The 24,996-nt window shown below is 27.4% G+C and overlaps 1 protein-coding gene across 7 annotated transcripts; it reads left to right on the top strand.

Annotated features, from left to right (window-relative positions):
• The first annotated feature begins 194 nt into the window (after positions 1–194).
• LOC123258461 (spectrin beta chain, non-erythrocytic 1) lies at positions 195–24,973 on the top strand. Of its 7 annotated transcripts, none has more exons than XM_044718466.1 (14): positions 3,578–3,759; positions 4,680–4,939; positions 5,007–5,174; positions 10,662–10,887; positions 10,954–15,491; positions 15,953–16,171; positions 16,265–16,707; positions 16,945–16,998; positions 17,223–23,152; positions 23,189–23,686; positions 23,763–23,909; positions 24,001–24,069; positions 24,287–24,315; positions 24,408–24,973. In XM_044718466.1, exons 1-14 carry the CDS (start codon positions 3,744–3,746, stop codon positions 24,648–24,650), a joined length of 12,840 nt encoding a protein of 4,279 aa, XP_044574401.1. In that variant the 5' UTR covers positions 3,578–3,743; the 3' UTR covers positions 24,651–24,973. The 7 variants fall into 7 exon arrangements, with proteins under 7 accessions (XP_044574406.1, XP_044574401.1, XP_044574404.1 ...); XM_044718467.1 differs by having other exon boundaries at positions 3,581–3,759; positions 23,189–23,682; positions 23,762–23,909; XM_044718471.1 differs by lacking the exon at positions 3,578–3,759 and adding an exon at positions 195–733 and having other exon boundaries at positions 17,223–23,686.
• The last annotated feature ends 23 nt before the right edge of the window (positions 24,974–24,996 follow it).

Here is a 24,996-nt window from a genome sequence, read left to right as displayed (position 1 = left end):
GAGTATGAGTAGGAATAGGAGAAACAGAAACGGGAGGGACGCGAAGAACTTGAGGAACTTGAGGGAGCATGAGTATAAAGTTTAATACGGTACAGTAAGGTAGTGTGAGAAGTGTGAGCAAGTGTAAGACGTGTGGGATTGTGTGGGATACGGAGTATATACGTGAGTACGTTGCTGTTGGTTTGTTCGGTTGTTGGTTCTTGATCGTTCATCTCAGTTTCCATTCTCAGTGTTATAATGTTGAGCAGTTAAGCAGTTGAATTTAAATAGTTGGTTGAGTTGTTCTTACTGGCCGTTGTACTGGCATCACCAGGCATTGCTGTACATATTATACTGCTAGCTGTATATACTGTTTGGAGAAACTGATTGGCCCGCTTGTCTTTGGTTCCTCTGGTTCCTCTGGTTCTTTGCCTCTTTTACTCTCGTACCCTCTTACTACCAAACCAACTAATAACTACTAACGTTCAGCATTTATTCATTTTTTAGTTTTACATAAACTTTCTTTTTCTTTTTTTCAACCAAATTAATATTAAAAAGTCTATGTCACAGTTAGATCTATGTGTATTCATTTTTTCGACAATTTTATATTTTTTGTGATTATTTGCGAGTGTTGTTTAAGTTGTTAAATACTATTAATTAAAATAGTCAACAACTTATTGAACTGACAAAAGTAAAATAAAAAAAGAAACAAAAACATTTCGTACTTTTGGATAATTTTCAAAATCTGAGGAAAGTGAGTATTTTATTAAATAAATTTTAATTATTATTTATTGTTGAAACAAAACTCTGTTTTATTTTCTCTGAAATAACTTTTAAATAACAAGTGCACGTGGATAAACATAAACGATTTTTTTTTTTTTTTTTTTTTTTTTTTTTTTTTTTAAATCAATTGGAGTCAATAAAAAATAACAAATGTATAAAATAAACTTTAAAAAATTACCGCAAGCCGCACCGGTTAGTTAATTTGTGTTATAGTATATGTTAAAAGAGATCATGCCACTAAATCTCGAGCAATCTTGTGATTTTTCAACGAAACAAGCGAACATACTGATGTGATATCATTTTTAAATTCTGACAATATTTTGAAAAAATTTAAAATTTTAATATATATTTTGATTTGATCCTTATATCATTGATGTAGCTGATTATCATTAAAAATAATAAGATAATTGCAATGATAAGATAGTTAGAAAACGACGCACCGGGTACCCAGTGTCACAACGTACGACGATGTGTGGCCCGTACCGCGTTCTTTCTTTTTCTTTAATTTTTTTTTTGCTTTTTTTGTTTAATCCTGCTCTTTTATTTTGTACTTATATATCAAAAGCAAGTTTAGGTCGCTCCGGTCAAGATGAATAATAAAAACTACACATATAAAATGGAAAAAAATTCTAATATTTGTGTAATTATCATAAACACGTGGCGCAAAAAATAACTTGAATATAAAATTAAAAAAAAAAAAAAATATATATATAAATAAATAAAACTTTTTTAATGTAAATATATATATATATAAAATTGTGGATTTTTTTTACAAAAAATTCAACTCATAGTACAGTTTAAAAAAAAGGAAAAAAAAAAAAAGGAAATTTTAGTGCAGTAGAATTTAAACTAGAAAAAACAAAATTTTTTTCTTCACGAATTGATGTTTTAGGTTACAGAGTATTTCAAGGTCTTAAATTCTTGGTATGGGTATTTCAAAAATGTTGCAAGAAAAATAATGAATAAATTTTTATTACAGTTATATTGATAATTAAAAATTAACTGAAAAAAATAAAATTTTTAAATCTTTTTAATATTATTAATGTTACTATTCTTCATTGGTGGAATGTGGAATGTTGAATTGTCAGTAACGTTAATGAAACGCATACTTTGCGGAATGTACTTGTCGATTTTCTTCCTCGTCCTGCAATCCACATAATTTACTATCATATACTACTTTGTTACTTTCTAATATTACTAGGTAGGTAATTTCTTCAACCCTGTGACAATTGAAATAAAATAAATAATTATTACTTGTGATTGTTTTTAAAAATTTTTTATTTTTTAATAAATAAATTAAAAAATTAAAAAAGTGACTATAGAGATAGATATAAAATAATATAATTGAATTGCTGGTTGTAAAAAGAATGCGGATGATGATGATGATGATGATGATGTACTTGATCGATGAGAGCGAGAATATTTTGTACGCGAGATTTTATCTTTTCCGTGGTAATGCCACTTTCACTGTGTACCTTTATATCACTATTCAGCCGTTATTGGAAAATAATAATAAATTTTATTTTTAATACTTAAATTTTATATTTACTATTATAATATTATAATACTCATTCATTTATTTGTATTACAATTTATTCTATAAATAACGTAATTATTTGCTAAAATTTATTATTTAACTAAACAATCGAGTTAAAAACAACTCCCGGTATGAATAATGAATTTATGATTTCAAAAAATGAATATTTATTTAACTTTGAACCAGTAGCTTCTATATAAAGCAATTTATTATTAATTACAAAAAATATAAAAAATACAGTCATGTTTAATTTGAAAGTGTATATATATATATATAATAATGTGCATTTAAACACGAAATGGCGGAGGGTCATGTAGTAGAATGTCAAGTTTTAGAAACTCTCAACAACGCACTTTCACAGACATTAACTTGCTAATAAATTTATCATTTTTTTATCATAAATTTACCTCTAATGTTATATTTTTTATTTTATAAAAAAATTTCATTCAATCTTTTAATAAAATATTTATTATAAAAGATGTTAATAATTATTTGTTTATAATATTTTTTTTAAATTGGTATATGTATATAATCAGCGCATCAACGTTATGACTGTCATTCTATTTTAAATCATAACAAATGAAAGTGATTTTTACAAAATTTTTTAGTAATTAAAAAGATAAAAATTATGATGTCATACAGAAAAAATAGTACACTATTATTATTATCATAACTACTAATTACGTCATTGGTTTTTTTTATTTAAGTACACAATTGAATAATCACTACTTTTAGTAGTTAAGTAAATAATGGTATAGTGATTCATTCAAGATCTTTATCATACTTTAAGAAGTAAAAAAATTTAATTTATTTTTCCAAACAATCATTACTTATTAATTTATAACTATTAATTAAACAAGTAGATAGTAGTAATTAGATAATTATTACTTTTTATAATAAGATTATACTATCAGTACTAGATCGAGATAAATCGTTAAATAAACTAACATTTAAAATATAAAATATTAACGTATAATATAAATATAATAATAGTGCATATTACATTCAAGTATTTGGAGTAAATAATACGATACATATCATTATGATCATCATCATTATATGTTAATGTAGGTGTAACACCTGACCGAAGCGCATTAACACACTCTCTATATATATATTGTATGCTATCTACTCTATACTAATGTATTTTTTTCAATTCCAAGAGATAATTATTATAGATATGTTTAAACGTGTCACTGTAGTGATAATTGTTGATAAGAGAAGAGCTTCAGTGGGTTTTACTAGCGCTATTTGATCAATTGATCAGTCGCATAAAGTCCTTTAGTCGAGCTCTTACCATTATAATTACTCCTTTTATTTTTTTACACTGTCGTTACCTATTAAAAATAGCAAACAAATAATATAAAGTGGTGAATTTTAACAGTAATAAATGTCATAAATTTTTACGCCAAAACAATAATATATTTTTAAGCGAGAAAGGAATATGCCTTATCAGTATGGTAAATATATAATTTATTGTATATGATATTACTAAATTTACCATCTTAAAAATAATAAGTTGAGTAAATAGTCTGGAGTATATAATATATAATCTATGATGGATGCTTTATCCTAAAATTTTTATTTTAAAAAATTATTTCAAATTTTTTAAAAAATACCCCTAACTTTATTATATTTCAAGTAAGTCATTATAATAGAAATTGATATATTATATTAATTAATGATTATGATTATTATTATTATAAGTAATTTTTACTAAGGTCTCGAATTATTTAAAATTAAATGTATTTCCATTGTATCTAGTAAATTGTTATATACATATAAAACAAATAAAGATTGAATGTCGACAATATTATAACTGAACCAGCGACCAGTATTACGATATCACTGTTAGTAGGATATGTAGACATGGGCGTACATGGTGCAATGTTGTTGTTATTGTTGTTGTTGTTGTTGTTATTTCTGACAAGACTACACCTAACCGTTATGCATCAAAAATTTCGCGCGTGTACAAAAGTTAGATTTACACTTTTAATTTTTCCGTCATCACCAAAGTAATATTATACTTAGTAATGTTAATTATTATCATTATTTTTGCTATTAAATTTATCTAATGACTTCAACTTTTATTCTTACCAACCAATTGTAATTAATTTCACAACAACTTTATATCTCAATTAATTTTTTATCAAATTGCTTTATCAAATTTTTTTATTACATTAATTAATATTTAATTATACTTGGATATAAGTTTAATAAAAATTGTTATACTTGCTGACGTGATGATACATTATTAATTTTAAAAGAATTTAAAAAGATTTATAAATATTTCTGGTTATTATGTGTTAGTTTGAACCTTGAAAAATAATTAACTAAATATATAAATGTGATTGTTGTTTTAACGAGTTTATTATTTTAGGGGCACAGTATGAGCCCGGCGCTAGTGAATGCGCCGTACCAGGACTCCAATCAACTCAGAATAGACAACAACAACTGTTGGAAGAGTATCCGCCAAGACGGATTGACAAATACCGAGGCGGTCCAAATATACAAAGAAGAATGACTCAGAGAGAGGATGTGCTCAAGTTTGAGCAGGGAAGGATAAAAGCCCTGCAAGAAGAACGTTTACATATACAAAAAAAAACATTTACAAAATGGATCAACTCATTTTTATTGAAGGTACATTTATTTTATTATATTTTATACTTGAAAAAATAATTATTTAAATTACTTGATTTAAAAATAGGCGAGAATGGAAGTAGAGGATTTGTTTACCGATCTTGCGGATGGAAAAAAATTGTTAAAACTTTTGGAAATAATATCCGGAGAAAGGTTGGCTAAACCAAACAATGGACGTATGCGAGTTCACAAAATCGAAAACGTCAACAAATCACTGGCATTTCTTCACACTAAGGTAAGGGATTTATTATTATGATTAATAAAGTCAGGTATTATTTATTATTTTAAAATATTTTATCGGGTTTTTTTTTTTTTTTTTTTTTTTTTCTCAACTGTGAAGAATATTTACATTGATATTGATATAGATTGAGGTTGACGGGATGAAACCCTTCAAGTGTAAATTTATTATCATGAATGGCCTCTATACTCGGTTGGTAGCTATATGACATTATAGATTTTGTGTATACACATCATAAACATATACGGTACATATATGCAATCAACTGTCGGGATAATAACTTGAAAGCGCTGTCGATGCGCTACAATAAATTCAATATAAAGAACAAAATCTGTTCGACCGTGCGAATATATAAAATGTTAATTATATACACACGCAGAGCATTGACCACTGATCCTGATTATATTTATTTATTTATTTATTTATTATGGTTAAATTGACATTATTGTCAGGTTTTAATTTTTATTATATGACAAAATACTTGTTGATTATACGATAAGATAAAAAAAATCCTTACAATAAACTTAATATTATTTTTTAGCTTCTTTTTGATGTCTGACAAGTTAACGGAACATTTAATTTAGCTTTCGCTTTTCCCCTATTAGCAAATTTATAAACGACAAAAGCAAGTGATCTATCAAGGTCTTTTTCATTATCATTTATTATATACATATAATAATGTCAAATTTATTTAGATAAATTCATTGAGGTTTTATTTTTGGGTGATTCAATTTGTAAATTTTAATTTCGTTAATCAAATTGTAAAGTGATTGTATATAGATAAAAAAAAATATTGTACGAGGGACCACTAGTATAGTGAAAAAATAAATAAATAAATAAATAAATAAATAAAATAAAATAAAATAAAAAAAAAAATCAAGAAATATATAAAGAGGTCAGCGACCGTGCTAAACTCGCTAGACCGTGAGTAGTCACCGTATGAAATCAAACCCATACTTGATTTCTGTCTTATTGGTTATTGACATTTACTTATTGTAAATTTTTTTATACAAAATTACTCACTTTCACACAAAAATTTTTATTTTATTTTTTGAATAAAATTATGCAACGTATATTAATTGTTGATGAGCAACTGTTTTCACTTGGAAATTAAAATAAAAAGACCTTAGAAAGGAATGTCAAATTAGTGACAATGCAATTGTTAATTATGTTATTATATACTAAGGTATAAATACTTATCATGCAATATACACGTTTATATAATTGATTTTTTGTTGTTGTTCATCATGATTTATTTAAAAAAAATATACATATTTATTCATAGATGATTACTACAACTTATAAAAATAAATGTCATAAGTTATTTTTAGTGGTTATTAAAAAAACAACTATATATCGGTTTATTAGGTAAATAAATAATGATTCATTTGTTATTTATATTATTACTGAGGGTGACAGTTGATTGCTGTTTCAAGTAACAAATTAATCATTAATCGGGATATTTCATATCTTAAAAAATGAGTTTTATTGAGTACAAAGATTCATTCAATAAAATATAAGAATTTTTAAAATAATATTTCAAGTAACTATGACCTAAATATATTATAATGTGTTGATAATTTATAATTGACAATGATTAGTTGATTAATAATTTATGGAATTTTTAATTATCATGATAATAATAACAACAACAAGATTAATTAATAATTGAATTAACATTGAAAAGAAAAACTACATTCCATTGTTTTAATTCTTTAATTCGTATCAAAATATCAAACTAAATGTTTAACGTCATTAAAAAACTAGGTAATTATTATTTAATTGAAAAAAATAAAAAAAAAAAAAAAATAAATAAAAAGAGAACACAATAATTTTTATCGAAAAGATTTAACTAAGAGTAACGCATAACCATTTAACGACTACTTGATACCTACCTAACTCTTATTGAGATAACAGAACAAGCGAACGACTGTTTATGGGCAAGGATGCAGCAAGAAACCATTTACAATCCGTTAGAAATACTCATCTGGATTGTGTTAGTGTATATATATATATATATATCAAGAACTCTGATATTTTTTTTTTTTTTTTAATATTCTTTACTACAAACTCACTTCCTTAAGATTAGAAAATTTGTTATGAATTAAGTAACAAATATAAATTCTTTATTTGTATTGTTCAATTTTTAATTACATTACATACATTTAATTTTAGTTTGTAACTATTTTATTTTATTAAAATTATATAAGAATTACTTAATAAATATTACACAGAAGAGTAGTTTTTATTCCAAAAATGGGATAAGCACTTGTATAAAATTATTAGTGTGAGAGAAGATAAAAAAACGAATACGTGTAATATTTAAAATATTTAATGTGTAGTAAAGAAAATAATAATAACAGTAACGGAATCTTTGTGATCATGATAATCAATTATTTTTACATTAACTGAAATTGGAGTAAATAAATTAAATAGTTGAATGATTGACTGTATCATAAATTAAGATGTCTTATTAATCAATTAAATTGATTTTTTTTCATCTCCTAACTCTAAAGATTAAAATTACTGCTTAGTCATCAAACATGTATATCGATCATTTTATAATTTTCTACTTGTAACATAGTATCACTACATAATAATAATAATATAATAATAATAATAATAATAATAATAATAATAATAATAATAATAATAATTGTGACTACTAGCTATTATTATTGTTGTTGTTGTTGTTATTATTGTTATATTCCACTTATGAGAAGGCACTTGATGATTCAATTCTCACGTTTCACTTCATACCACTTTTGACAATGAGTAAAAGAAAGCATCGACCTCTTTATTTTTTTTTCCTCATTATATTTTACTGTCACCCATCATCTAAATTATTATTATTTTTTATACTATATAACTAATAAAAATAAATAAATAAATAAATAGATTAATTGAATTATTAAAATTACAAATTCGATATTATACTTGAAAATTTTATTAAAACATAATAATTACTAGTTAGTAGACGCATCAACGCATCAGTGTAACAGTGAAAACGACTTACCGGATAGATATTAATATCGACACGCGAGAAAAACTTGTCATAAAATTTAACGATAAATTTACTGTTTGCTGTTAGCATCAACTGACCCTATAACCGCGAAGAAGATAATCACTTATTATTTAATATATATTAGTAAAAGATTTTACTGAAATATTTGAGCGAAAAAAAAATAGAAGAAGAAGAAGAATGTATAATAGAACATTGAGAAGTTTAAATGACACCAAATAATGGTTGAAAAATAAAAAAAATAAAAAATAAATGTTTGTGTATCCTTGAAGTAGTAGTGTCATTCACATTCCATCGATCGACATTTCCTGGCCTGGCAAGAATGCAAGCCAACAAGCCAGTACTACAGACTACAGCAAGAGTAAGAGCAGCAGCAGCAGGAGCAATATACTACACTACTATACTACTAATACTACTACTACTACTACTACTACTCGTAATATACCATTGGAGAACCGCTACGCATACCTGATACTGAAAAAATAACGCCCCAGGTCCCGGTAATAGTACTATATACAGGGTTACCTCGTGAGTACCAAGTCGCGGGAGTTACTCCATGAGAGCAAGAGAAAGAGATTGTTTATCGTTTATCGTTCATCGTTCATCGTTCATCGTTCATCGTTCATCGCATGACTGGATAACGAATTTCAAGAATTGATAATTACAATACCAATATTCTTACTTGTCTTTATTTTTTAGCTTACTATTATACAATTTACGATAATTTTTTATATTTATACTAAAAGTTCGATGACTCTTGTATACTTTTTTTATTACCAATCCAGTAATATACATATTATGTTTTAATACAACTGTTAAACATTATAGTTCTATTTAGTTTAATTTTTATCATTATTTTTGATAAAAAATTAAACAATTAATAATCTCAATATAAAATATAAAATAGTAGCTCAATGACCGGTTAGGAAGACAATTTATCGAAAGAGAACGTACAACCCATATAATAATAACAATAATAATTATAAATAAAACTACCTTCAATTATAATACAAACATACTGTGCTAATTTTCTTATGAATGCATTTTTTTTTCTTTCTGCGAGTAAAAATTCATTGTCGAGAAAAACCCGTGAGAATAATTACATAATAAATTCTATTTATTATAAAATATATTTACAATATTATGTTATGAGTTATATATTGTGGATTAATTTTTTTAATCAACCCAGAATTAAATAAAAGTATTCTATACTAATACCAATACAACACCTTTGCGAACTAAAAATTTATTTGCATATTTATGTCTATGCAGTTTAGAGATTGTCAGTAGTTTACTCGATGCGAGTTGGTTATTACGAAGGTCGCCAGATCTAGACATACCGAGTAAAGTAGAGGTAATTGATTACACTTTTTTTTTTTTCTCTTGAAATATCTCAACGTGAGAACTTTTAAAAATCTAAAATTACATTTTGACCTAATTAATAACAGTAACCATTATTAAAAATTTATTGGAATGTTAGATTAAAATTTATCAAACTCAGGGTAATTATAGTAATTGTTGTCTTGTTTTTAAGTACAGAGTTGTTATTTTTTTCTTTAAAAGCTTCTTATCACATACTGATACTCTTAAATGAAACGTAATCGTTATATTTGTCGATGAGTAACGGCAATTTATGACACTGTAAACAGTTTTATTGTTGAAAAGAATGAAATGTTAAACTGCATGAAAAAAAAAAAAAAAAAAAAAAAAAAAAAAAAACTGTCGTATCATCAAGTCTGAATATGGTTAAATAGAATTATTTTTAGCGGTTGAATTAAAAATTATGATAGATAATTTTTTGTAATTTAATTTATATGGCTTCTTTGGTAAAGATAATAATTCGAATATTCTCACACCCCTATTCTTTAGCTATCATCATTTCAGTTAGAATATATCGGTATAAAAATAATATAACACATAATTTTTTATGATTAAATGAATTAAAAAAAAAAAAAAAAAAAAAAGTTATTATTCAAGTGAAAGAGAATCCTGTTTTCAATTGTCATTTAATTATTAAGTTATACTTGTATTTATAACAACTGATAAAACAATTTACATAATATCATAAAATGACAGTTGTTTGTGAGAAATAAAATATAATAATCTTATAAATAACAATCGAGTTTTTTTTTTTTTTTTCAAATAATATATTTTTATACTCAATAGATGTTTAGTCCATGATTTTACCATATAGTAATATTAAAAGTAATATAATAAATGAGTACACTGATAAATTCTGACGTGTTTGAGAGACACGAGGTCTAGCTTGACAAAGAGGTAAAAAGATACCCTCGGGTGAAGTTTCTTGTTACAAACACGCACATATAAAAATAATATTGTTAAATTTACTACTATCTTATATAATACTGTAAGAAATGTAATAAATTTCTGAAGATAACATTAATTTGATATTATTTTAGTAATACGATTTAATATATATTTTGTTACTCTGTTTGCTTCAGGTACGATTGGAAAGTATTGGAGCAGAAGATATTGTTGATGGAAATCCAAGATTAATATTAGGTTTGATATGGACAATTATTCTAAGGTTCCAAATTCAAGAAATAGAAATAGATGTTGATGAAGAAAATGAAAGCAGTGAAAAAAAATCAGCCAAAGATGCTCTGTTACTTTGGTGTCAAAGAAAAACAAATGGTTATCCACATGTCAATATCCAAGATTTTACAGGTAATAAATATTAATAATAATAATAATAATAATATGATAATAATATTTGTATTTATAATATAATAGGTTCTTGGAGAAGTGGTCTTGGTTTTAATGCCCTTATCCACGCTCACAGGCCAGATTTGGTCAATTGGTCAGAATTACAGCAAACACGACACATTGATAATCTTAATTATGCATTTGATGTGGCAAATACAGAACTTGGTATTCCACGACTTCTTGATGCTGAGGATGTAGATACTGCTAGACCAGATGAAAAATCAATAATGACATATGTTGCCTCGTATTATCATACATTTGCACGAATGAAAAATGAAATAAAAAGTGGTAAAAGAATAGCTAATATTGTTGGACAAATGATGGATGCTGATAAAATGAAAATTCATTATGAAAAATTAACAGCTAATTTATTAGAATGGATAAAACTTAAAATAACAGTACTTGAAAATAGAAATTTTCCAAATTCATTGGAGGGTATCCAACGTCAATTATTAGGATTTAAACAGTATAGAACTGTTGAAAAGCCACCAAAATATAAAGAACGTTCTGAAATAGAAGCACTATATTTTCATATAAATACACAATTAAAATCATTAAATCAACCGGCATTTATACCACAAGAGGGACAATTAATTCAAGATATTGAAAGAAATTGGGTTGAATTAGAGCGTGCTGAGCATAGACGTGAAGTAGCATTACGTACTGAATTATTACGACAAGAAAGATTAGAACAGCTTAATTATAAATTTGAAAAAAAAAGTGTATTAAGAGAGGGTTATCTTAAAGAGATGATACAAGTATTATCAGATCCACGTTACGGTAGTAATATTTCTCAAGTAGATGCTACTGTTAAAAAACATGAAGCTATAAGTGCTGATATATTAGCACGTGAAGAACGTTTTCATGATTTAACAAATATGTCTGAAGAACTTGTTAGAGAAAATTATCATGGATTAGATAGAGTTAAAATACGTGAACAGGAGGTACTTGAAAGATGGAAACAATTATTATCACTTTTAGATAATCATAAATTAAATTTAACAGCATTATCATCATTAATGAGTTTAATGAGAGAAATAGATACAACATTGGCAAGTATACAAGAATTACAAATAAATTTTCAAAGTACAGATGTTGGTCCTCATTTATTAGGTGTTGAAGATTTATTACAAAAGCATAGTTTACAAGAGCTTCAAGTAACAGCACTTGGTGAAACACAACGACGTCTTGGTAGACAAGCTGGACAACATTTAACATCTCAAAAAAATTTAACTAAAGAATTACCTTTATTAGAAAAAAAATTATTAACATTAAATACTGAATATAATTATTTAATTGAAAATAGTAAAGAACGTAAAGCTAGATTGGAGGATGCAAGAAATTTTTTTCATTTTCTACAAGATCATGAGGATGAAGAATCATGGCTTATTGAAAAACAACGTATATGTAAAGCCGGTATATCTGCTAAAGATTTACGTGCTGTTATATCATTACAACAAAAACATAAAGCATTACAAGATGAAATGAAAGTTAGACGTCCTAAATCAGAGCAACTTTGTAGTGCTGGTATTAAATTAATTGATGATAATCATCCATCGGCTATTGAAATAAAAAATCGTATTGAATCACTTCAAGAACATTGGAAAGTACTTGAAGAATTAGCTGGATTAAGAAAAAAACAATTAGATGATGCTGCTGAAGCATTTCAATATTATACAGATGCTAATGAAGCTGATTCATGGATTAATGAAAAAATGGCCCTAGTTACATCACAAGATTATGGTGTTGATGAACCAAGTGCACAAGCATTATTACAAAGGCATAAAGATTTACAGGGTGAACTTAATGCTTATAAAGGTGATGTACAATCATTAAATATACAAGCTGATAAATTAATAAAAGCTGGTATATCAACATTAGAATTATCAACTGATCCAGAGCCAGTAGCTGAACTTGAACAAAATGAATGGAGACAAGAAACACGATTAATACCACAAGATGAATGGGTTGATGAAATTCATGAACGTGTTGAAACACGTACTGTACTTGAAGATAGACTTGTACCACAAGTTAAAAGTTTATATCCATTTAATGGTCAAGGTATGACTATGGCTAAAAATGAAATAATGTTTTTATTAAATAAAACAAATCTTGATTGGTGGAATATTAGAAAATCAGATGGTACTGATGGTTTTGTTCCAGCTAATTATGTACGTGAAATAGAACCTAAAATAATTCAAGTACAAGTAAGAAGACCTGAAAAGGTACGTGTTGTACAGCGTGTTAAAAAAACTAAAATGGTTAATCAAATAGTACCTGTTAGACGTGTTAAATCTATTAAATCAGCAGTTAAACCAATAAAACGTAAAGTAATAACTAATGATAGTGATAATGTTGAAAAAAGGCAAAAAAAAATAAATGATACTTATGATGAATTAAATAAATTAGCTATTAAACGTCATGCATTATTGGAAGACGCTATTAGACTTTATGGTTTTTATCGTGAATGTGATGATTTTGAAAAATGGATTAAAGATAAAGAAAAAATGTTGAGAGCTGATGATTCACGTGATAATGTTGAAACTGCTAAAAGAAAATATGAAAAATTTTTAACCGATTTATCGGCATCTGGTAAACGCGTTGAAGCTATTGATGCATCAGTTGATGAATTTGTTAGACAGGGTCACAGTAAATTAGATAAAGTTAAATCACGTCAAAAGCATATTCATCAACTTTGGGATCATTTAAATTGGTTAAAAGCTCAAAAAGAAAAAAGTTTAGAGGGTGCTTCTAGTGTTGAACTTTTTAATCGTACTTGTGATGAAGCACACGATTGGATGCATGAAAAAATAACTCAATTAGATACTGCTGAATTAGGTCCTGATTTAAAAACAGTTCAAGCATTACAACGTCGTCATCAACATTTAGAACGTGAATTAGCTCCTGTTGAAGAAAAAGTACGTAAAGTTAATTTATTAGCTAATAGTGTTAAAAGTTCATATCCAAATGAACATAAAAATGTTGATGATAGACAAAATCAAATAAAACAATTATGGAATAAAGTACAATCAAAAGCTAAAGAACGTCGTTCACGTTTAGAAGATGCTGTTGGTCAACAAATATTTATTAATAGCTCAAAAAGTTTAATTAATTGGGCATTAGATGTTAAACAAGCTATTAAAGCTGATGAATCAGTAAGAGATGTTGAAACTGCTGAAAAATTAAAAAAACAACACACTGATCTTGGTGAAGAAATAAAAACACGTAAAGATGAATTTAGTGAAGTTGAACAACTTGGTGCACAATTATTACAACGTAATTCTGGTTTAACAGATATTAAAGAACGTTTAGATAAACTTGATGGTTTATATAAAAATTTAATATCTAATTGGAATACCAAAGATTATTGGCTTAATCAGTGTCTTGATTTACAATTATTTAATCGTGAAGCTGATCAAATAGAAGCAACAACAAGCTCTCATGAAGCATTCCTTGAATTTATTGATCTTGGTGAATCACTTGATGACGTTGAAGCGTTATTAAAACAACATATTAAATTTGAAAATACATTAAATGCTCAAGATGAACGTCTTAAAGCATTTAGTGATACTGCTGATCGTTTAATTCAACAAAATCATTATGATAAAGATTATATTAATGATAAACGTAATCAAGTATTAATACGACGTGCTGCTGTTAAAGATGCTGCACAAATAAGACAAGCTAAATTAAAAGCTTCTGAATATTATCAACAATTTTCAGCTGAAGTTGATGATTTACGTGATTGGCTTAGTGATAAAATGAAAGTTGCTGCTGATGAAAGTTATCGTGATTTAAATAATTTAGAACGTAAACTTCAAAAGCATGAAGCATTTGAACGTGAATTACGGGCTAATGAAGGACAATTACGTGCTGTTAATAAAGCTGGTAAAGTTTTAATATCTGAACAAAATTATCGTTCCAATGATGTTAATCAAACATTAAAAGATCTTAATAATCAGTGGAATCGTTTAGTTGAATTATCATTGGAAAAAGGCCGTAGACTTCGTCAAGCAGCATCACAACATGGTTATAATAAAACAATGGAAGATGCTAAATTAAAACTTGAAGAAATTGAAACATCACTACAAAGTAAACAAGTTGGTGTTGATTTAAGAAGTTGTAAAGAATTATTAAAAAAACATCAAATTTTGGAAACCGATATGTCACAGTGGGAACTTAAAGTTGATGATTTAGTAGCAATGGGTCAAGAAATGGCTCACGAAGGGCATTTTGATGCTAAAAATATTTTAAAAAGTAGTCAAGCTACACAATTAAAGTTTCGTAGTTTAAAAATACCAGCTAAAAAAAGACGTGAAGCACTAGAAGAAAGTTTACGTTTTCATAAATTTAGATTTGAACTTGACGCTGAATTACACTGGATTAAGGATCATCAACCACAGGCATCATCAACTATGCTTGGACAAAATCTTCATCAAGCTCAAACACTCCATAAAAAACACAAAAAATTAGAGGCTGAAATAATTGGTCATCAACCAATGATTGATAAAGCACTTGCAACTGGTCAAGGACTTATTGATCAATCTCATCCAGAAAGAAAAAAGGTTTGTTTATTTTTCTCTATAATATTTTTTATTATTATCATAAAAATTATACAATAAATTATTTTTTCGGTTAAAAATAAAAAAACAAAAAAAAAAAAATATTGAATTTTTGTATAGTCGGTTCATCGTCAAATAACAACCTGGGTCATAAGAGGTAAAGTACATTTACAAATGCATGATGTGACACCGCGATTCTTTTTCATTTCAATTACATTATCATTTATTTATAAACTAAATAATAACCGAAATTCATTTTTTTTTTTTTTTTTTTTTTTTTTGCTGTTTAATAAATATTGATCCTGCAATTTTGTAGTTGTTGTTTTTTTAATTTTTAACAAATTAATTAAAAAAAATATTTTTTTTTTTCAGCTTCTAAGCATGTCTTAGCTATATGTTTTTAAATCTATCAATCAATTAGTATAACTATTTATATATTATTAGAGTTATTTTTTATTTAATAGATTCAAGAACTGTGTGAAAAATTGGATGACGCTTGGAAAGACTTACAAGATAAAGCTAATGAACGTAGTCGTGCATTAGATTTATCATTGAGGGCTCAAGAATTTTTCTTCGAAGCTGGAGAAGTTGAAAGTTGGTTGTGTGAAAAGAATGATGTTTTAAGTTCAACTGATTATGGTAGAGATCGTGATGCTGCAACAAAACTTCTCACTAAACATAAAGTAATAAAAATGTTTTTTTTTTTTTTTTTTTTTTAATATAAATATTATTTTAAACTTGAAACTGTTTCATAATTTATTTTATTATATTTTTAGACGGTAGAACTTGAATTAGATTCTTACAACGGAATAGTTACGGAAATGGGTCACACAGCAGCGGCAATGGTTAACGCAAAGCATCCAGACAGTAAAGCTATTGCTGCGAAACAACAAGCAATTGCACAGCAAATGCGTGCACTTCAAAGATTAGCAATAACAAGACAACAAAGACTGATGGAGAGTATGTATCGTCATGAATATTTCCTTGAAAGTCGTGAATTAGAGCAGTGGATTAAAGAACAAGAACAAGCTGCTGGTTCTGAAGATTATGGACATGATTATGAGCATTTATTAATTTTACAAACTAAATTTAATGATTTTAAACATCGTATTGAAGCTGGTTCTGAAAGATTTAATCAGTGTGAAGAATTAGCTAAAAAATTAATTAGTAATGAAAGTCCCTATATACAAGATATAGAAAAACGTCAAGAGCAACTTGGGTAACTATTTTAATTAATTTTTTAATAATTAAAAAAAAAAAAAAAAAAAAAAAAAAAAATAGGTGATGGCTTCTGTAGTGTAAATTATTTATTTTATTTACTCTGTAGATATTTTAAAGTTTGCATCTTTATTTTTTGTATTTGGAATGATATTAATATGATAGTTTTTATATTAACGTAGATTATTCTAGTAGATGGGTAATGGCTTTACTATTAACTTTAATAAATTTTGTATAGAGGTGATGAGGATGATCCTGTAGCACAAGTACGCAGAAAACATAAACATATGTGGTGAGTTTGTATATACTTGGTGCAGTGTGATACTAATATCCTCCACATTTATAATACTACATTAATGATATAATACTCACAATTGCATGAGTATGTTGTTTATGCATCTTACCTGTCATCTAAACTAATCCTTATAATAAAATATAATTATAATAATAATAATGATAATGATAATGATAATGATTAAAATAAAAAGATGTATTAATAATTATAATTTTATTTAGGGAATCATGGCAACACTTGTTGGGATTAATACGTCATCGTGAACAACGACTTCAAGCTGCTGGTGAAATTCATCGTTTTCATCGAGATGTTGCTGAAGTTTTATCACGAATTCAAGAAAAAGAAGCTGCTCTTCCAGAAGATTTAGGACGTGATTTAAATTCAGTATTGGCACTTATTAGGCGTCATGAAGGATTTGAAAATGATTTAGTAGCATTGGAAGCACAACTTCAAGTATTGGTTGAAGATGCATCTAGATTACAAACTTTATATCCAGGTAATAATGCATCTCATATTGATCAACAGCAGAAAATAGTATTGTCCAATTGGGAGGAATTAAAAGAAAAATCAGCAAATCGTCGAGATCAATTACAAGCTAGTTGTGATTTACAACGATTTTTAACTCAAGTACGTGATTTAATGAATTGGGCAGCTGGATTACGTGCTGCATTATCAACAGAAGACAAAGTACGTGATGCTGCTAGTGCTCAAATTCTTAAAGCTGAACATGAAGCATTAAAAGGTGAAATAGAAGCTAGAGAGGATAGTTTTAGTTCTGTTCTTGATCTTGGTGAAGCAATGATAAAAAATGGTCATTATGCTGTTAATGAAGTTGAAGAAAAATGTAATCAATTATTAGAAGAACGTGAAAAACTTCATACTGCTTGGCAGGGTAAAAAAATTCATCTTGATCAGCTTATTGATTTACATTTTTTTTTACGCGACGCTAAACAATTGGATAATTTATCAGCAACACAAGAGGCTGCATTGAGTGGTGATAATTTTGGTGTTTCTGTTGAAGAAATAGATGGACAAGTTAAAAAGCATAATGAATTTGAAAAATTACTTGTTACACAAGAAGAAAAATTATTATCTCTTAAAGAACAGGGTAATAAACTTATACAACAAAAACATTTTAATTCACAAACAATATCTAAACGTTTACATGAGGTATCTGATAAACGTGGTAAAATTCATCAATTGTGTAATACACGTCGTAATAAATTAGAAGCAAGTCTTCTTCATGTACAATTTATTCGTGATGTTGGTGAGGCTGAATCTTGGATTGGTGAAAAACAAAAAAAATTAGAAGCTGAAGCATCTAAAGGTCAAGTATTGAGTTTAGAGGATAAAATAAAAAAATTACAAAAACATCAAGCATTTCAAGCTGAATTAGCTGCTAATCAAAGTAGAATTGAAGAAATAAAAAATAAAGGTGAAATATTAATAACACAAAATCATCCATCTAGCAATGAAATTCGTAATCAATTGGAACAATTACAAGGTACATGGCGTAAATTATTAATTGTTTCTGGTAATCGTGGTAGAGGTTTAGAAGAAGCACAAGATATACTTGAATTTAATAATCAAGTTGAAAAAATAGAATCATGGATTCGTGATAAAGAAATGATGGTACAAGCTGGTGATACTGGTAAAGATTATGAACATTGTTTAAGTTTACAACGTAAATTAGATGATGTTGATAGTGATATGAGAGTTGATGATACTAGAATAAAATCAATAAATTCATTAGCTGATAAACTTATTAAACAAGGTCATGATGATGAATCTAAAGTAATACAACAACGACGTGATAATGTTAATAAAAAATGGAAAAATCTTCAGGGTGCATTAACTAATTATAGATCAATATTAGCTGGTGCTTTAGAAATTCATTTATTTAATCGTGATATTGATGATACAAGTCAACGTGTTATTGAAAAATCACTTGCTATGAATACTAATGATGTTGGTAAAGATTTAGCTGCTGTTGAACATTTACAACGTAAACAAGAAGCTATGGAACGTGATATGACTGCTATTGAAGGTAAATTAAAAGAACATAAAGCCGAGGCTATTAAATTATCATCTAAATATATAGATAATGCACCACAAATAAATGCTATATTTTATAATATTGAATCTAATTGGGATGAATTACAACATTTAACTAAACATAGACGTGATGTTTTAAATCAAGCTTATACTTTACATAAATTTCAAGCTGATTTACATGAAGTTGAAATATGGATTAAAGATACTATTAAACGTATGAATGAATCTGGTGCTCCAACAACTATTTCTGAAGCTGAAGCACTATTAGAACTTCATCAAGAAAGAAAAGCTGAAATAGATGGTCGTAAAGATATGATTAAAGCTCTTGATGATCATGGTCAAAAATTAATAAATATTGATCCACAAGTTAAAAAAAGTTTGGAACATTTAAAAAATATTAATTCAGGATTAGTTGACGCTTGGAGTGAAAGAAGAGAAAAATTAATGCAAGCTTATCATTTACAACAATTTAAAGAACAAGCTGATCAAGCAGATAGTTGGTTAGCAACTAAAGAAGCATTTCTTAATAATGATGATTTAGGTGAATCATTATCTGGAGTTGAAACTTTAATACGTAAACACAGTGAATTTGAAAAAATGTTATTATCACAATTAGGACGTATTGATGAATTAGAAACATTTGCTAATAAAATAATTAATAAAAATTCAATTGACGCTGATATTATTAAAACAAGATTAATATCTGTATGTTTAAGACGTGATAAATTAAAAGATAATTCAACAATAAAAATGAAAAAATTAATAGAAAGTCGTCAATTGCATAAATTTTTAAGAAATATTTATGAAGTTGAAGGTTGGTTACATCAAAAACAACAAGTTGCTGGTGATGAAAATTATCGTGATTCAACAAATTTACAAAGTAAAATTCAAAAACATTTAGCTTTTGAGAGTGAATTAATAGCTAATCGTGGACGTATAAGTGGTATTATAACTGAAGGTGAAAATTTAATTGAAAATAATCATTATGCTTGTAAAGAAATTCAAGATCGTTTAGAGGATTTAGAATCTGAATGGAGAATTTTACAAGAAACTAGTCAACTTAAAAAAAATCGTCTAAATGATGCTTATCAAGCATTATTATTTGGTCGTACATTGGATGAATTTGAAACATGGATGGATGATATTGAAACACAATTACAATCTGAAGATCACGGTAAAGATTTATCAAGTGTTGCTAATTTATTAAAAAGACATACTAATTTAGAGAATGATGTTCTTGGTCATAATGAAGCTTGTGAATCTATTAAAGAAACTGCTAATAATTTTAAAAAAACAAAACACTTTATGTGTGATGAAATAAGTGAAAGAGCACAATTATGTGTTAATAGATATCATGGACTTCAAGAACCTATTCAAATAAGACGTGATAATTTAGAGGATGCTAAATTACTTAATCAATTTTTAAGAGACGTTGAGGATGAACTTCATTGGTTATCTGAAAAAGAACCCCTAGCTGCTAGTAATGATTTAGGTAATTCATTGATGACTGTAAAAAGATTACAAAAAAAACATCAAGCTCTTGAAGCAGAACTTATTTCACGTGAACCTGTTGTTGCTTCATTGGCAGCTCGTGCTGCTGGTATGATAAGAACTGGTCATTTTGCATCTGATAAAATAGATTCATCAATACAAGAATTACAAAAAAAATTAATTAATATACGAGATTATGCGAGTGTTAGAAAATTACGTCTTCTTGATGCTGTTGAATCACAAATGTTTTATGCTGAAGCTGGTGAAGCTGAACAATGGATTAAAGAAAAATATCCTCAATTAACATCCAGTGATTATGGTAAAGATGAAGATTCTGTAGAATCTTTATTAAAAAAATTAGAGGGTCTTGAACGTGATTTATCATCTTTTGAAACAACTATTGATAATTTAAATAAATTATCACAAGGTTTAATAAATCGTAATCATTTTGATAGTAAAAATATTCAACAAAAACAAAATGATATTAAACAAAAATTTATAGAATTACAAAAATTACATGATTTTAGATTACATAGATTACTTGAAAGTGAAAAATTATTTTTATTTATACGTCAAGCTGATGAAGTTATTGAATGGATTGGTGATCAAACAACAGTTGCTGCATCCGAAGATTATGGACGTGATGTTGAACACGTTGAATTATTAATTCAAATATTTGATAACTTTTTAGCTGGTTTAACTGCCAGTGAAAGCCGTGTATTTATGGTTATAGAAGCTGGTGAAAAATTAATTCAAGAAAAAAATCCTGAAAATATTAAAATACGTAATAAAATTGATGAAACTAAACAACAGTGGGATGATTTAAAAGAATTAGCTCATGCTAGACAAGAAGCACTGGCTGGTGCTAAACAAGTTCATATGTTTGATAGAACAGCCGATGAAACAATATCATGGATTCAAGAAAAAGAAGCCAGTTTAAGTGCTGATGGTTATGGACATGATCTTGAAACAATTCAAGCTCTTGTACGTAAACATAAAGGATTTGAAACTGATTTAGCGGCTGTTAAAGAGCAAGTTGAATCTGTTATGGCTGAAGCATCAAGACTTGCTGAATTATTTCCTGATGCACGTGAACATATTGCCGTTAAACATGAAGAAGTTGATGAAAGTTGGAATGAATTGTTGGAAAAGGCAGCACAAAGACAAAATAAACTTACACAAGCTGAACAGCTTGAGGCTTATTTTGATGAATACAGAGATTTATCATTTTGGATTAATGAAATGATTGCTAAAGTAACAGCACCAGAATTAGCACGTGATGTTCCTGGTGCTGAAATATTAATATCTCGACACAATGAATATAAAGTTGAAATAGATTCTCGACAGGATGAATTTTATAAATTTAATAAAACAGGTAATGCTTTAATTCAACAGGGTCACTTTTTATCTAAAGAAATAAAAGATAAAATTTCTGTTCTTGAAAATAAAAAACAAACATTAATAGATACATGGGATAAACGTAAATTAATATATGAACAGAATTTAGATACACAAATATTTAAACGTGAAGCTGAAACACTTGAAAATTGGATAATAAGTCGTGAACCAATGCTTAATGATAGTAATCTTGGTGATACAATACCACAAGTTGAAGATTTAATACGAAAGCATGAAGATTTTGAAAAAACAATTGAAGCACAGGAGGATAAATTTAAAGCTCTTAAACGTATAACATTGTTAGAACGTCAATTTCAAAAACAACAACAAGCTGAATTAGTAGCACGTCAAGCTGAAAAAGAACGTATTGAACGTGTACGTATTGAAGAACGTAAGAAAAAAGAAGTACAACGTATTACTGAAGAACGTAAACGAGAAGAAGAAAGACGTAAATTAGACAATAACTCTCATAATCGTAGTGCTGGTGATCCTACTAACGATATTATTAATGGTAATGCTCAGTCATCTAATGATAATAACAATACTCAAAATAACAATAATAACAATCACAATGAATCATCGGTTAATCGTTTATCACCATTAAAAACAACCCAAGAATCATCAACTTCAGGTATGAATCCTTCATCAAAATTATACGGTATTTCTCATGTATTTGGTGATCGTTTAAAACGTACAACACCTGATATTAAACGTGCCGAGAGTATGAAAATTGATACTAAAAAACCTAAACGAACACCTAGCTTTACAACCAGACGACGAACTCAGAGTTTTCGTAAACATCAACGTATGGAAAATATGGATCCATTGAGTCCTGTTGAAATTCAAGGTATACTTGAACGTAAACATGAATTACAAAGTGGTGGTAAAAAAGCAGCTATAAGATCATGGAAACAATATTTTACTGTACTTTGTGGACAATTGTTGTGTTTCTTTAAAGATTACAGTGATTTTTCATTGAGTAAAGCTGCTACTGCTCCAATAACTATTTACAATGCCACGTGTGAAAAAGCTGATGATTATACAAAACGTAAACACGTATTTCGTCTTAGATGTACTGATGGTTCTGAATTTTTATTCCTTGCTGCTAATCAACAAGAAATGGAAGACTGGGTTAATAAAATTTTATTCCACGCTAGATTACCACCAAGTATGCAGCTATTAAAGTATGATGAATCACAAAAAGATGATTTAGATTTAGATTTAGATTTAGATTTAGATTTACATTTAGATAGATTAAAAATTATAACACCTGATAAAGTTATTGGTGATGATAATGCTTCTACTGGAAGTAGTCATGTATCAACTCCTGAATTTGAACGTAAAAATTCAGTCATACGTCGAGATATACAACCAACTACTCAAGATTTATCTACCGTTGCTCCGACTCATTCTTTGTCATCCTCCTCATCATCCAGCAATGTTCAAATCGAATTTTTACAAAAACACCGTCAAGCTCAACAAATGCGCGGAACTAGAAATTATTCAGAATTAATGTCTGGTGAATCTATATCACAACCGCAGACTGAATTTTTACAAAAACATAAAAACCAACAGCAACATCTTTTGGCTCAACAGCAGCAACAGTTGATTCATCATGAACAATTGGCAAGTCAAAGAGATCAATATCAAACTCCACCAGTTCCACCTAGAGGAGCACCACCCCCAATTCCTGTAAGATCGCCCAGTACAGATAATGTTACTCCACTAAGACGTAATAATGGTAAATTAGTAATAATATATACATTTTCTTTTTTTTTTTTTTTTCTGAAACTAATAATTAATTTTGGTTATTTAAGATGTCGAGCAGTATGTTCCACCAACAAGACCACAGTCTTTTCAGCATAAAAGTTCACCGTTAAATCACAATGGTTCAGAGGGATATACTAATGATAATACAACACGGCACCGACCAGGAAGTATGGATTTCACTTCACAACCACAAGGTATAAAACATTTTTTTATATAATTTTATTATCTAGTAAAATAAATAATTATTTATTTGTGATTGGTAAATCTAAATTGACAATTTTATAGAAATAGCACCTCCCTTACCATCGAGTGCACCACCGACCAACATAGATAAACAAAATATTCAAGATCCTGGTTAGTTTTAAAGATTTGAATGCGTGACTTTTTTTTCTTTTTTTTTTTTTTTTAAATAATAATAATAGTAATTGTATGTTTGTCTCGCATGAATTTTTTTATCTTGAACAATTCATTGATTTATTATTTTTAGCCGAGCATGTATCAATTGTTTAATTTTTTTTTTTTAATTGACTTGAATAAATTAATAATATCTTATTATTTCTTCTTTTTGCAGTTTATGGAAATACAGTTAATATGAGACAGGTAATTTATTAATTTAATAATAAAAAACAAAAAATTAAAAGTTGAAACAATTTATTGATAAAAATAATTTTTTTAATTTTTGTTTGGTTTAGAGTGGACAACAAACGACAAATTCGTTTAGTAATAGACCGACATCGTTACCACCTTATGTAGCACCACCTCCAGCTGTTTCACCTACTACGCCAACAGTATCAGTAGTTGACGGTAGACGAGCATCAGAAAGTGGTTCAGAAAGTGAACAAAGTTCTGGGGGCTCTCGTAAAGATCGAGATTATAAACGTAGTTCTGTATTGAGTAACTTCTTCGGTAGAAGAAAAAAGCCATCGCAATCGTAGTACCATATAAGAAAACAATATTTTTTATAAGAAAAAAAAAAAAGAAATAAAAAAAAATAGTTTACATATTTATTTAAAATAATACAAATATAAATATTTTTAATAATTTATTATTACAAAAAATAGATTTGGAAAAAAATATACCAATCAATTATTTCTATGTTTACTAAGTATCAAGACAAAGCGAGATTCACTTTTTATTTTATTTAATGAATTTATTTTATTATTTTTTTTTTTCTTTTTTTTTTTTTTGTAGTTTATAAATAAAAAATCTTCAATGAATGCTAAGTAATTTTCCAAATAATCAATAAATTTATATTAAATAATGATCGAACGAAGTACCGAG

Source organism: Cotesia glomerata, linkage group LG2, assembly GCF_020080835.1.
Source record: "Cotesia glomerata isolate CgM1 linkage group LG2, MPM_Cglom_v2.3, whole genome shotgun sequence".
Taxonomy (NCBI): Eukaryota; Metazoa; Arthropoda; class Insecta; order Hymenoptera; family Braconidae; genus Cotesia; species Cotesia glomerata.
The sequence above is the reverse complement of the archived record's forward strand: the minus strand, read 5'-3'. Positions and strand labels throughout refer to the sequence as shown.